The sequence below is a fragment of the Dermacentor andersoni genome, chromosome 6 (genome assembly GCF_023375885.2).
Source record: "Dermacentor andersoni chromosome 6, qqDerAnde1_hic_scaffold, whole genome shotgun sequence".
NCBI classification, from domain to species: Eukaryota; Metazoa; Arthropoda; class Arachnida; order Ixodida; family Ixodidae; genus Dermacentor; species Dermacentor andersoni.
This window is the reverse complement of record NC_092819.1, coordinates 134,921,313-134,933,939: the sequence shown is the minus strand read 5'-3', so window position 1 is coordinate 134,933,939 and position 12,627 is coordinate 134,921,313. Positions and strand designations below refer to the sequence as shown.

At 43.8% G+C, this 12,627-nt stretch overlaps 1 protein-coding gene across 2 annotated transcripts; it reads right to left on the bottom strand.

The window, feature by feature from the left end:
* Positions 1 to 2,995: 2,995 nt before the first annotated feature.
* On the bottom strand, positions 2,996 to 6,244 carry LOC140218811 (putative nuclease HARBI1). 2 transcript variants are annotated; one of them, XM_072288555.1, is made up of 4 exons: positions 5,765 to 6,244; positions 4,783 to 4,921; positions 3,616 to 3,778; positions 2,996 to 3,532 (listed from the first exon to the last, which is right to left on the bottom strand). In XM_072288555.1, exons 1-4 carry the CDS (start codon positions 6,227 to 6,229, stop codon positions 3,502 to 3,504), a joined length of 798 nt encoding a protein of 265 aa, XP_072144656.1. In that variant the 5' UTR covers positions 6,230 to 6,244; the 3' UTR covers positions 2,996 to 3,501. The 2 variants fall into 2 exon arrangements, with proteins under 2 accessions (XP_072144656.1, XP_072144655.1); XM_072288554.1 differs by having other exon boundaries at positions 2,996 to 3,778.
* Between the last annotated feature and the right edge of the window lie 6,383 nt (positions 6,245 to 12,627).

Below are 12,627 nucleotides of genomic sequence, written 5' to 3'. Positions count from 1 at the left end.
TTCAACCGTCTAAACACGTCATGTCTTTTGTAATTTTCTTGCATTTTTTCTACAAGTTAAATAATTTCAGTGGTCCCAATTTCTTTACAATACTTACTACTGTATAACATGCAAAAACGTTTACAATGTTATTATGCTATTATGTTGTTGTTTACCATTTATTGTTATTGCTGTACATATTGTATTTGCTAATGTAATAATTTTCCATGTTCTGTGCGTACTCCTTTCATTATGCTGATGTTTATTTCTTTCCCGATTCCATACTAATATGTTACCGTATTTCCCCATTTACACTATACCTTCTCGAAGGCCTGTAAGGTACATGTAAATAAATAAATAAATATTTAGAACGTTTGCAGATGACTGTATAGTATATAGGGTCATCAACAGCGAATCTGACCAACAAGCACTACAACACGATTTGGATTTGATTGCCACATGGTGTGAAAAATGGAAAATGTCACTGCATGAGAAAAAGAGTGTCCACGTCACCGTTACCGGGAAGAGCTCATACGACAGCAATCGTAACACTATAAATAATGCTACTCTTGAACAAGTGTCAGAATATAAATACTTGGATGTCTTTTTTTCTGCTGAACTAAGGTGGAACAGACACGTTACTCATGTTAGGAACAAGGCTGTCGGAGCACTAGATTTTTTGAAACATAACTTTAGTAGCTTGCCACAGAAACTTAGGGAGCAACTGTATTTCACACATGTGCGCAGTACACTGGAGTATGCGTGTGTTTGCTGGGATCCATATGCTACAGAACTTGTAGATAAACTAGAAAAAGTGCAGAACAGGGCAGTTCGGTTTGTCCTTCGCAATTATGACAGGATGCTTAGCATGACAGAAAGCAAAAAAGCATTAAATTGGCATCTTCTTGAACACCATCGCCGAAATCTCAGATTAAAATTTCTTCATAACATATACCACTCTAATACGGGGATAGCCAGGTAATTGTATTTTCAGCCGCCCACATATGTTTCTAAAAGGCGAGATCACAAATTAAAAATACGTGAGATTCCTTTTGACCCTCTATTGCATGAATTATGAAAATCATTTTTTCAGCTTTTATTATTGATTGAATGAACAAACACGACTGTAATAATAAAGATAAAGCTTTGTGCCAAATATGGCACACCATGAAGATGGCTGAGCGCTCTTGCTGCCATGGGCGGAAAACAAAGCTTCACGGACGGTGGTCTCTTTAGTGCGATGTGGGGAATGAAATGAAACAGTTGTTTGCTGCGTTCAGGCACAGATGAATGTTTCACTTCCTCTATCTTACCAACGACTTGTTTGTGTAAGGTGGCCGCTTACATCTTTGTTTCTTCTCGTCAAATTCTGGCCAGTGGCTGACTTGGTCAGATCGGTCGTCTTTGGGTGGCATTGCAGCCGCTGGTCCCTGTGCTTTTTTGACTTGAACATGGAATTCGATGTCCTGACTAGAAGTCCTTCCTGGTCACTAGTTGGGTAGGCACTTGTTATGCGAGGTAAGGCATTCTGCAATTTCTGCTTTTAATCGAGCCAGCGGTAGTACTTGTCTCCTCCTAAGCTGCTCCTGCACTCTCCTGTACAATACCCATGCTGTTACTACCGATAAGTCTAGCATAGGCGTAAAAATTCGAAAGTGCCATTTCTTCGACATGTGATATGTATGCAGTAAAGTCCAAACAGAGAGTCCAGCAGGTCGACACCACCCATGTGCCTGTAATAGACCTTTACTACGCTGGGGCAATCAATTTCGCGAAACACCTTGGCGGAGGTAAACCGGCGCTTAGTCTTTTGGACTGGATCTCTCCCAACAAAGCTAGACAGAAATGTCACGGCGCGGTTATCGTATCAACGCACACACGATAACTCTACGTCATCTATCGCGCTTGCGAGTGCCTCTGAAGCACCACGTCCTTTACATTTCAGTTCCTTTTCGCTTTTCAGGTGGCTGTTTGGTAGACAATTCGCCCTCACCGTACCGATCGTCAAAATTACATCTTGTGATAGAGTGACCTGCAGCTTCAGGCTATTGAACAGATGGCAGCACGTTACCATATTTTGTATTTCAAGTTCATACTGTGCCAAATATGGCACACACCGATTTCGGTTTCTCTGCTGTAGTTGCAGGCGAAATTGAGAAAACTAGTAACTGCCTTGAATTGGCGAGGCCAAAAAGTATGCCAAAATAATTTTTCTATGTTTCTGCGGTCGAACTTTTCAGAGAAAAAAAAAACAATTGCTCGTGTTTGCCCCCTCCGAGTTTCACGTCGCATCCCAAAATCTACTTCACCTCTGTTTTGCGTATCACTCAAGAGATGGCAGCACTTGCCCATAATAAGTGCGCATAACTACGAGATTTACTCTGACGGTAACCGGTATGTGCCAAATATGGGACGCCATGCAATAGAGGGTTAAAAGCGACGCTTTCCGCTACTCCTTCTATGTTCGTACTATAAGAGACTGGAATACTCTACCACCTGACACTGTCTGTATTTGTTCAAATGATGATTTCTTCCATGCTTTATGAATGTAATTTTGAGTGTTCATTTATATGAGTTGTACCCTCCCTGCTGTAATGCCTGAATGGCGAAGCAGGTACCCAATGAATAAAATGAATAAATAAAGAAATGTTTCATTGTCATGATATTGTTTATATTGTTGCACCTTGTTAAGCAGCAATTACGAGCATTATGTGAAATCATGCGTGCAAGAAATGCAATGTTGAACCAACTCTTGAGTTTAAACAAAGCAGTAGTAAGCATGAGTGTCTGCTATTTAAAGAAATCCTGCTCCAATAAGTGCTTGACATGTCTCGCTTGTTGCTATACGTTTCAATATGTGCTATACAGATTGCTGAACGACATTTCAGTTGCTGTGTAACTCATGCTGTTCTTGCGTGTCACACATGAACAGACATCTTCAGCTTTGGAACAATGCATACTGCACAGTAAAATAGGCATTGCAAAGCAATATTTAACAATGCAAGATTGGTTGCCATTCACCTTGGAAATAACCTTTATTTAAAGAAAATTCCCTGGCGAGACAATATTCAAAAGCACAGTGAACAAAGCAAACGAGTAACATAATGGCACATGGTTATTTGTCACTGCATGTGTATCTGTCATGCTCAACATAGACAAATCATGTGCTTTTCACTACTGCAGTATGCAGCATACTATAATTAGCCACATGTGAGCACACGCAATGTGTTATGTTGAAGTGCACGGCCTATTTACTTTCATGAAAATAAAAATAAAACATGTTACACCAGCACATGTCTCCGCCTCATTTGCCAGCGAATGCGCCGGCGCACACTTTGCAGGTAGGCAATGCGCAAATTTCTGGGCAGCCGAAACACACCAACTATGGATTCACGCACCGCACGGCCTCTTTGAAACAAAGCTCGAGAAGCCTGTACAGGGTGCGCCTGCGGTGGCGCCTGTACTTGAAGCGGCACTTGTGCCTGGGCTGGCTCCTGTGCGCTGTCGTCATGTGCACCGTCGTCATCTGGGTCGTCTGGCAGAGGCACGCCTGCTGCAAGGCAGAGGTTATGCAGCGCTGCACAAGCTGCAACAATAGTGGCTGCTTTCTGTGGCGAGTAGTGGAGCAACCGATACCTCTGCAGGCATCGGAAGCGGCTCTTGACGACTCCTATGCACCGCTCAACGGCATTTCGCATTGATGCGTGTGCCTCATTATAGCGCCCCTCTGCCGTGAGGCGATTTGGGTGACCAGGCACAGGAGTCATGATCCATGGCTCTAGCGGGTACCCAGAGTCCCCTGTAAAGTGTTGCATGTCAGTGAACGAACGTGGATACATTAAGGCACAATGCAAGAACACAGTCTACGCCAGGGCCCTTTTACAACAGCGGCGGGTCTTGGATTTATTGTTGCAATATCTATCAAACATTGACCTTCCCAGAAAGTTGTAAAGAAAGTTCGACTCATTTTAAAGAAAAGCCCAATTTCACCTGTTGTCTTGGCTGCAAATCTCATTCTCGGGTTAAGTTGGACATGTAATATTTATTTCATGCTCGTGGTTTTCTGCTCCGTTCATCCCATTTGCCCCTCCCTAAATGTACATCCTCCACTATAACTACTTAGCTCTTCTCTCTTCAGAAGTGTTATTTTATAAAAACACTTCTAAGGTCTACTCTCGAATATGCTGCCAGTATCTGGGATCCTTACTCTACCTTTCGTACCTCTTCTCGTGAAGGTACCCGAACTCGAGCTACCCGTTTGATCCTTTCTAATCACTCCAGCACCACATGTCGCTGCAACAAAAAAAAATTGCAGACATTGTGACACAAAGAAAAATAGCGCAACCTGCACTATTCTACAATATATACTACACCGATCACTAACGTCGATGCCGAAGGTTTCACGCACACGCTTATTCCTTCGTTCCAAGGACAGTGACCAGAAACCAGCTACCCGAGTCCATTGTCACCAACCCTTTTCCATCATACTTAAAACTGCCATTTCGACGTGTTCTGTAGAATTACACCCCTGCCTGTAACGCTCCACGTGGCATTCAGTGTATTGAAATTAATAAGTAAATAAACAGAATAACATGTCAGCTGTTGTATACATGCTGGTAAAAATATCTGCCTTCTAAGAGAGACATGTTTCTCTCGATAGTCGCTGCAGGTTCATTAGGTACTGCTGCATTCACAACACATTTCTAGCAAATCACGCTTTCTTAAAGCTTGCTAGGATGCAAAACTATTTGACTATGTATGTTTTACATGTGGAAGAAGCGCTGCTACTTTAGGTGCACTTACCAAGCAAGACTTCTCCATGAAGTAACAGGCCACGAGTGAGGCAGCGGCGAAATGCAGAATGCCTCCAAACGAAACAATCGTGGCACGATCCCGGAAACCGTGGGTCAATTGCCAGGATATTCAGCTTTGCATCACACACCTCGTAAGGGAAAGCAAAGAGAAGGTGTCAATGCCACTGCAACAAATATCTGGCACAAACTTTTGCTTACAACACTACTTGACAATCAGTTACTGTTCAGTCAGCCAACACAACTACAGAAAAGGAGATATCAACATACGCAGTAGGCAGTTGAACTAATCATCAGCATGATAACAATGTCATCTTAACCTACAAATGCAATGTTGGCATGTGTACATGTGCTCATGTATGGCGTGCGGTCACAACACAAAGTGCAAAATAATTCCTTTCGTTTCTTCCGTCCATATTGCACAAGATTCTGCTAGAGAGTGCCACCTGTGTTTTTTTTTTCCAGACAAAGTGCCTATTATAAGCGAAAGAACGCGGAACTGGCAGCATGTGCCGTATTAACAGCTAGAGCAAATGGGTGTCCACACATTCTCATTCTCCCTCACACCATTTTCATTGATGGGATGCTCCTTTTCACGTTTACAGTCTGTTGGCCACAATGCTTTAGTTTTACGTCGAATAAGAATCACAAGGGCTCGTCTTCTGTTAGGATCGCTCGCAGACGAAGACTCCCTTCACTGCTACGGCGTCTATTCCGGTTTAAGTCGCGCGTAATGTGTTTACATTGTAGCATCGAAAAGGCTATTCAACTGTGATTAGAGAGCACTGAAAAAGTGCGGCCGTGTTCTATTGCCAAGATCAAAGTCGTCATTACACATACAACACAAACGCTACTTTCTCGAATAGGAACGCACGTATTACCGGCAATTGATGAAAAATAACGAAACGAAGTTTTTTACAACGTGCACTCGCGCAAACACATATCGAAAATATTTGTCAATGAACAATACTCACGACCATGCAGTTGAGGGCGTAATACCCTTTACGGCTCCAGTACGATTCCGTTTCGCCAGGGCCGAGCTTCTTAGGGCGAACGATGGCTATTAGACTCCCGTCCACACATCCTACAACTCCTGGAATTTTTCCACGGCTAAGAAAGCCTTCCTTGACGGCGGCTTTCTGTTGCGCCGTGGATGGGAATCTAACCCATCCTTTTTCTTTGCCCACAACCGTAATGGCCTTGGCGACGGCTGTAATGATCCGGCTGACCGAAGGCTGCAACAGTGCAATTGCTTCTTCATTCCCGACGCACTGTTGAAAGCTCCCGGTGGCAAAAAACCGCAGCGCGCACAGCACTTTCATCGTAGTGTCGACACCGCGAAATCTTTGAGGTCCGAGATGTCCTTCCAGCTCATCGCAAAGACGTCGCACTATGTCTTTGGAGAGCCTAAAATGCCTTCGAAACTCTTCTTCGGCCATGCCGAACGCGTCGCCGCGTCGTTGCCTCTCGTCGCGTCGTTGACTTTCGGCGCTCGCCAGCAACACAACCAAAGGAGCCGCCATTGCCGTCTCTGTCTCGTCTCGTCTAGGTGCCGGCTCGTCAGCTGGCGCGAGACTAGCCGGCAGCCACGGTTGCCCCAGCAACCCTCGACATCATCTCGCCACCGCGCGCGACCCTCGAGCGAACCACTTCTCCGCGGTTCCTCTCCTAGCAGGGAACCAGTTCCTTTCCAGATGATTGGCAACCTGTGTGACGTCATCAAAATTTGTCGTCTCGCCCACCAGGGATGACGACAACGAAGCGCCGACCAATGGCAACAGCCAAAAGGAACCGGTTCCATAAGGAACCGCTACAGAATACGGCCCCTGTTCATCGTCACAGAAACTCTGGACGCCGAGCCATGCTTCATGTTGCTATGTGCGTAATCAGCAAAGTTGACCAAACAATTTGATGCGAAGTATATGGGTTGCGTGACCAGTTTAAAATTCATCCACAGGCATCTACACTTTTATGACAACGTCTTTAAACATTCCAATACATACATATGCTGTTAAGCAAGAACGTAATAATGTAACTAGTTTATTTTCTAATGAATTGCTTTGCTTTATACTTGCAAAATATGTCCGCCTCGGCAGAAAATTACTTGTCGAGCCACATCAGCTAAGTGTATGTTGTTGGCTTCTTCTTTAAAAAATTTTTGAAGGGCAAAAAAACACAAAACACACACACATACAGACAGAGAGAGAGAGAGAGAGGGAAAGTGATATGATGGAGGCAGTGATGTTAACCAGTCGAGAGTCCGGTTGGCTACCCTTCGCTGCGAAAAGGGATGCGGGGAAGAGAGAGAAGGGAGAGACAGGGGTATGGAGACGTGCAAGGACAGTACTAGAGTCAAAGCCGCTGCTACAAACCAGACGTACTCGCAAGGTGTTTTGGCAGTAAGCAGATGCAACGTGGTGACATGACGCAGCAAGCAATGGAACTGTGCTGGGCTGAAGGAACAGCAACCTGGCAGCTACCAGGCGTCTCACAATGCTAATGAACGTTGCCGATGGTCTCGCAGACGTCGCCCCTTGATGGCGAACGAGATCAAAACCGAAGTCAAAGCTTTGGTCAGCGCCTAGTGAAATATTTGCTAAGGTTACCTCGACGTTTAGGCCCACTACTCGCATGAAAGCATACAGGATGCTCAACGGAAACCCTAGTGTGTAATAGTGCGGGCGCGCACAACGCTCATGTCAGCAGTGTGCAGCAGAGCACCGTTTTCGCTCTGCCACCGAACCGACTGAGGGCCGCGTTGACAATGGGTCCAATTCGCTTCATAGCTGTTTTTTTTTTTTTTTTGCAGCCAACCGCATTCCGCGTCTCGGGAGACTCTAATATATTTTTTGCGTAGTAGATGCGCATGCACCTTCGACAGCGGGACCACAAGATGACGGCTATCCCTGCCACGACAATTCGACTCAACCATCCGGATAATTGCGATCTCAATAAAATAAATCCCATATCCTCGTGTATAAAACAGTGGCTTGAAATCAACTAGTATTTTCCCTCCTTTTTTTTTACCCGACCATGCTAACGCAGCTCTTGCTAGTTTGGAAAAAAAGTCTGATTATGGGAGATGCTAATAGGCAATTGCTCTATTTTGGTTAATCACATGTTGTCCAGAAAATCCGCACTCATCGACGTTTTTAGTAAACAATGTGTCACTTATTATTGGTTTTTCAAATTTATTTTTGTTCACCGCGTCAAGTGGCGTGCGATTTTATTTGCCTCAGGAGAGGTAGACAGCTCTGACGAATGCGAATGCCAGTATAGAAAGTGCTAATGTGGCAGGCCTATTACATCACACGTGTTTTGTTTCCCATTCCGTGCATGTGTACCGTCTTTTTCTGGGTTCGCTCTTTCAAAGATAAAGCTGCATGTCTAGCGCATGCTTTCTTTCCGTCCTGGACAACCTCTCATTGCCACTTCTCATTTTGAACAAAAAATTCACCGACGATTACTGTACACCCTAATGCGAAATTTGAGCGCTAGTCTATACGTGTTTTGAGTTTGCAAAGTATTGAGGCAAACAAGTTGAGAAAAACATGTAGCAGAGTCGGCATTCTTTGAATATCTGATCTGCGAGTCAAGGGCGTCGGCTTTTATACGTGACTCGTCGAAGGTTCCAGTGTAATCGATAGAGTCACGTGGCTTCCAGAAAGTACTACAAAATCCGCGTCGTACATACAATCAGATTACAAAACAATCGCAAACCATGACCATCGAAACAAGCGTGAACGAGACCAAATAAAGCCCACTGAACAAGCGCGAGTGAGAGCTAGCCCGAGCAGACGATGGTATACGAAACTAACGATCTGGCTGAGACCATATGCGAGTGCACATCTAGCGGTCGGGCGAGTCCCCATGACACCAGATTTTCGCGCACACGTCACTGAAGAGGCCGCCCTCATTGATCTCCACCGTTCGTGGCTGGCTCCTTTCATCTCCCGCTCCGCGTTCGCTGTTTTGTCTTTTGCTGTGCTCGTCCGCTCGGTTACGCCGCTGCCACCAATGCTCGTAGCAGGAACCGGCGCCTAAGAGCTACGCTCTAGAAGAAAACAGGCACACTCAACTGTAGTTGACATCTACGTAAAGCGATGCATTATTGGAGTGAATGCCTCATGAATTGTGTTTTTATGCAGTGTAGCTTTCGAGGTATAAATAATAGTATGAAAGAGCAGCATGTTATACGAAGAAATGAGCTTTTGCAGTGAATTAATGACAGGCTGTGTGTTACGAGAAAATTAATAGCTTGTGCCATTAGATATAGCTGCACGCACATCCCAAGCATAGATTTATCATGTGGCGGAGTGATAGGAGAGTTCTTTCGCCGGCAGCGCGCTAGAGTAATAAGGTGTCAGAAAAGGTCTGCGTTTTCAAAAATGAATTAGAACAATGAGTTGAAGGTTGGCGTGATCACCGAAGTTTCAGGCGAATTTACGTAAAATTGTGCGAGAAGCAGGGTACATTTGCCGCGGAAGCTCTATAAATGTTTCGTCAGGCCTACGCTGATGCTATTATGGGAAGCAGTGAGTGGTTTGAGTGGCATTCTCGGTTTAAGGGCGCTCAAACCTCAGCAGAAGGCGGCGAGCGTTCATGACGGCTACGAAGGAGCACAAAACCAGAGAATGTTACGAAAATTGCAGTAAGGATTCGAGAGGACCATCTCTGAGTCGTTCGTGAACTGTATAAAATGGTAGGAATTACTTACGCGCAGTGTCAATCAATTCTTGCTGAGGACTTGCAAATTCACCTCAAAGCCGCGAAGTTCGTTCTCCGAGCCTGTACTGCCTACGGGAAGCAATAACATGCGTGCATGGAGCATCGCGCAACTTCATATGCAGATGCGAGTTTCATCAACAGAGTATTCAGTGAATCGTGGGTTTACGGGTACCACTCCAAAACGAAGCAGCTATTTTCGCTATGCTAGAGCTCGAGTTCACCGAGACAAGTGAGGAGTGCTACCAAAACAATGTTCATTCCTTTCTTGTCTTCCTTATGTGCAGGCATTCAGATTTCTATTGTGACGTTCTGCGAAGGCCGCGAAACGACGTTCTCCTGAAACGACTTAACTTTGGCACTGTAAAATATGGCTGTTGCATCATGACAACGCGCGAAATCACAACTCACTCAAAACCACTCATTGTTTTTTTTTTTTTTTTTTGCAATGAAGAACATACCATTCTCCACCATTCTCCTTATTCACCCCACCGGCCCCACTGCGGCTTTGTCTTGTTTCGTAAATTTAAGTTGAAGATCAAAGGGCATTGCTTTGAAACCATGGACATCATTCAACAAGAAGCGCAAAAGATCCTCGACATCTTCGCGGAAGACGATCTCAAGAAAGTATTTGAAGACCAACAAACGCGCTGGGAAAGATACATTCGGTCCCATGGACACAACTTAGAACACTAAGCCTAAACGATATATGATAACAGTAAACTGTTCTGTGTACCCACTCGGGGAACTTTCGGATACTACCGCGTAACTGTGCTAGTGGAATGCTCTCAGTATTACACAACCAAACCCCAAACGCTATATATATCATCACTGAAAAAAAAAAAAAAATATACGCTCTCAAGCGCTAAATGTTTGCGCGTAAAGAGAAGCAACTTTTTTATTCCTTCCTCTCAGGTGTCTGGCAGGCCTTCCCGGTCCCTTTGTGTAATTCACAATTGCGTCGCACACGTGGGTTGAGTGGTAGGCCCCCTGCGCGTATTGCTGTTTTGCGGACAGGCACGCATTTACTATGCTACAAAACGCGCTGCAGTGCGCCAACAGTTAGACGGGCGTTGCAGCAAAGCCACACGATATGAAAGTTGTGCGATGGTAAAATGCACGAAAAGAGTTCTTTGCGCTTATTTGGAAATGCATTGAAATTACATGCATCATGAGCGTCATAGAACACCATTTAGCTTAAATGTTTATTGAATAATTGAATCGTTTCACGTTTATTCCAAACAGTGTGTTGGAACTGGCCTAATTTTTCTAAGTTCCCTATTTTTGACATATCACTTTCTGTTAAACTTATTCTCTGCATATTCTAGCAGTAGCATGCAACCTAGTAGCATGCAAAGCACTGTTTAAATTGTCTTAGGTTTAACCTAGAAATGTTAATTTGACAAAAACTGCCCAATTCTACCATATAGGCATAAAATCTTGACATGAGATATTAGCAAGGTACAACATTACTTCTGAATCTGCCATACAATGTTCTTGGGATGCCCTTATAAGGAAACAGCTGCAAAGCATGAAGCGGTAAGGTGTGAGGAAAGTCGCAATGTGTTACGGGACACGGCATTATGACCCCGTCCGAAAAATTAATCAGACCCTTCTTTCGCGTCAAACTGACACTTCCATATTTTTTTTGCAGCTGACTGAGCAAATAAATCCACCGGAGCATAGAAAAGAGATAAATTTTAGCACGAAAAATGGTGTTCATTTGCGGACGAATGGACAGCGGCTTTCTTTATTTTGAGGGACGAGGGTGCGTCATAGAATGAACACCGTAAATCAAACAAAGGAATTAACTTCACTGAACCATATCGTTCGGTGAGCCAGAAACCTCCAAGCGAAGCATTTTTCTTTCCGTGGTGCTTTAATATGTGTATATTTAGCGCACGAAGAAAAGCATAAATCAAATTGTACGTTTCGAGGAATGATGTTGAAGAACATAAAGTTACACATTTCAAACAACGTAAAACGTAATTTTATCCAAATACAGCACATGTAGGTTTAGTTTTGCACCGAGAGCCATGTATTCGCGGTAAATGTGTCACATTCCTGGATGCCTAAATGAATTTCACATAAAAGCAGGGCCATTTCCTACGCGTCGCAGTGGAATGACAAGACCCGAATACACTGTTTTCCTACCGTTTACTGAATGAATAAATTTTGTTTCGAAATCATGATGCTCAAAGGAATGCGTGCTGCTTAAACAGGGCATTACTGGATCGCAATCAACCTTAAATGTTTGATGTTTTCAACAAGCATCATCATATAGGCAATTAGTGAAAATCATACAGCCTAAATTACCTGAAATTGCACCACTTGCTGACCGCAGAAACATTTGCAGATGAATTGGTATTTAGGGATATTGTGCGAGTATTTGATTTAACAGCAAGATACTTGATTCCGATTGAGGCAGAGCGGTGCTGAATTCTCTTTACGTTATATTTATTATCAATCACATAGCTTGACTGCTTCCTGCTTTTGATATATTGGATGATTATGGTGTTTCGTAAACGCACAGGAGTTCATGAACATTGATTTTGATGTTTGATTCTATTACTGTGTTTCAAGCAATCGACGGAAGAAGAGAACCTCTGAATAGCCGTTTTAGAAGAAAAATTTATATCCGGTGCTTGTACAAGTTGCAGTTCATATGTAGGCGAACTTCTCATATCAGAAAGAGATCAAAAGAATAAAATTGTGAAGCACTCCGAGTTCTCACTCACTGTAATACTGAATGACTCATAGTGTGGCAACTATATCTGAAAAGATTAAATTCTGCACATTGCATCACAGCAACAGTGCAGCTGAGTGAAGAAATATGTGAAGGTTTAAGATGGCACTCAAATGCTCGGGGCTTTGTTTATTTATTTATTTATTTATTTATATATTTGTCTATTTATTTATTCATTTATTGTCAATACTCTCAATGCCCACAGGGGATTGTAGAGAGTATACAGGGGCAGATATGATATGGTTGTGGCACACTTAAAGTTTGTAGTGTCGTTTATAGCAGTGATGAAGTCAGGCAAGTGGTATCATTCTGTATTGGTGCGAGGGTTCCAGGAGTTGTTGTAAGCACTCGAGCAGCAAAACGGCC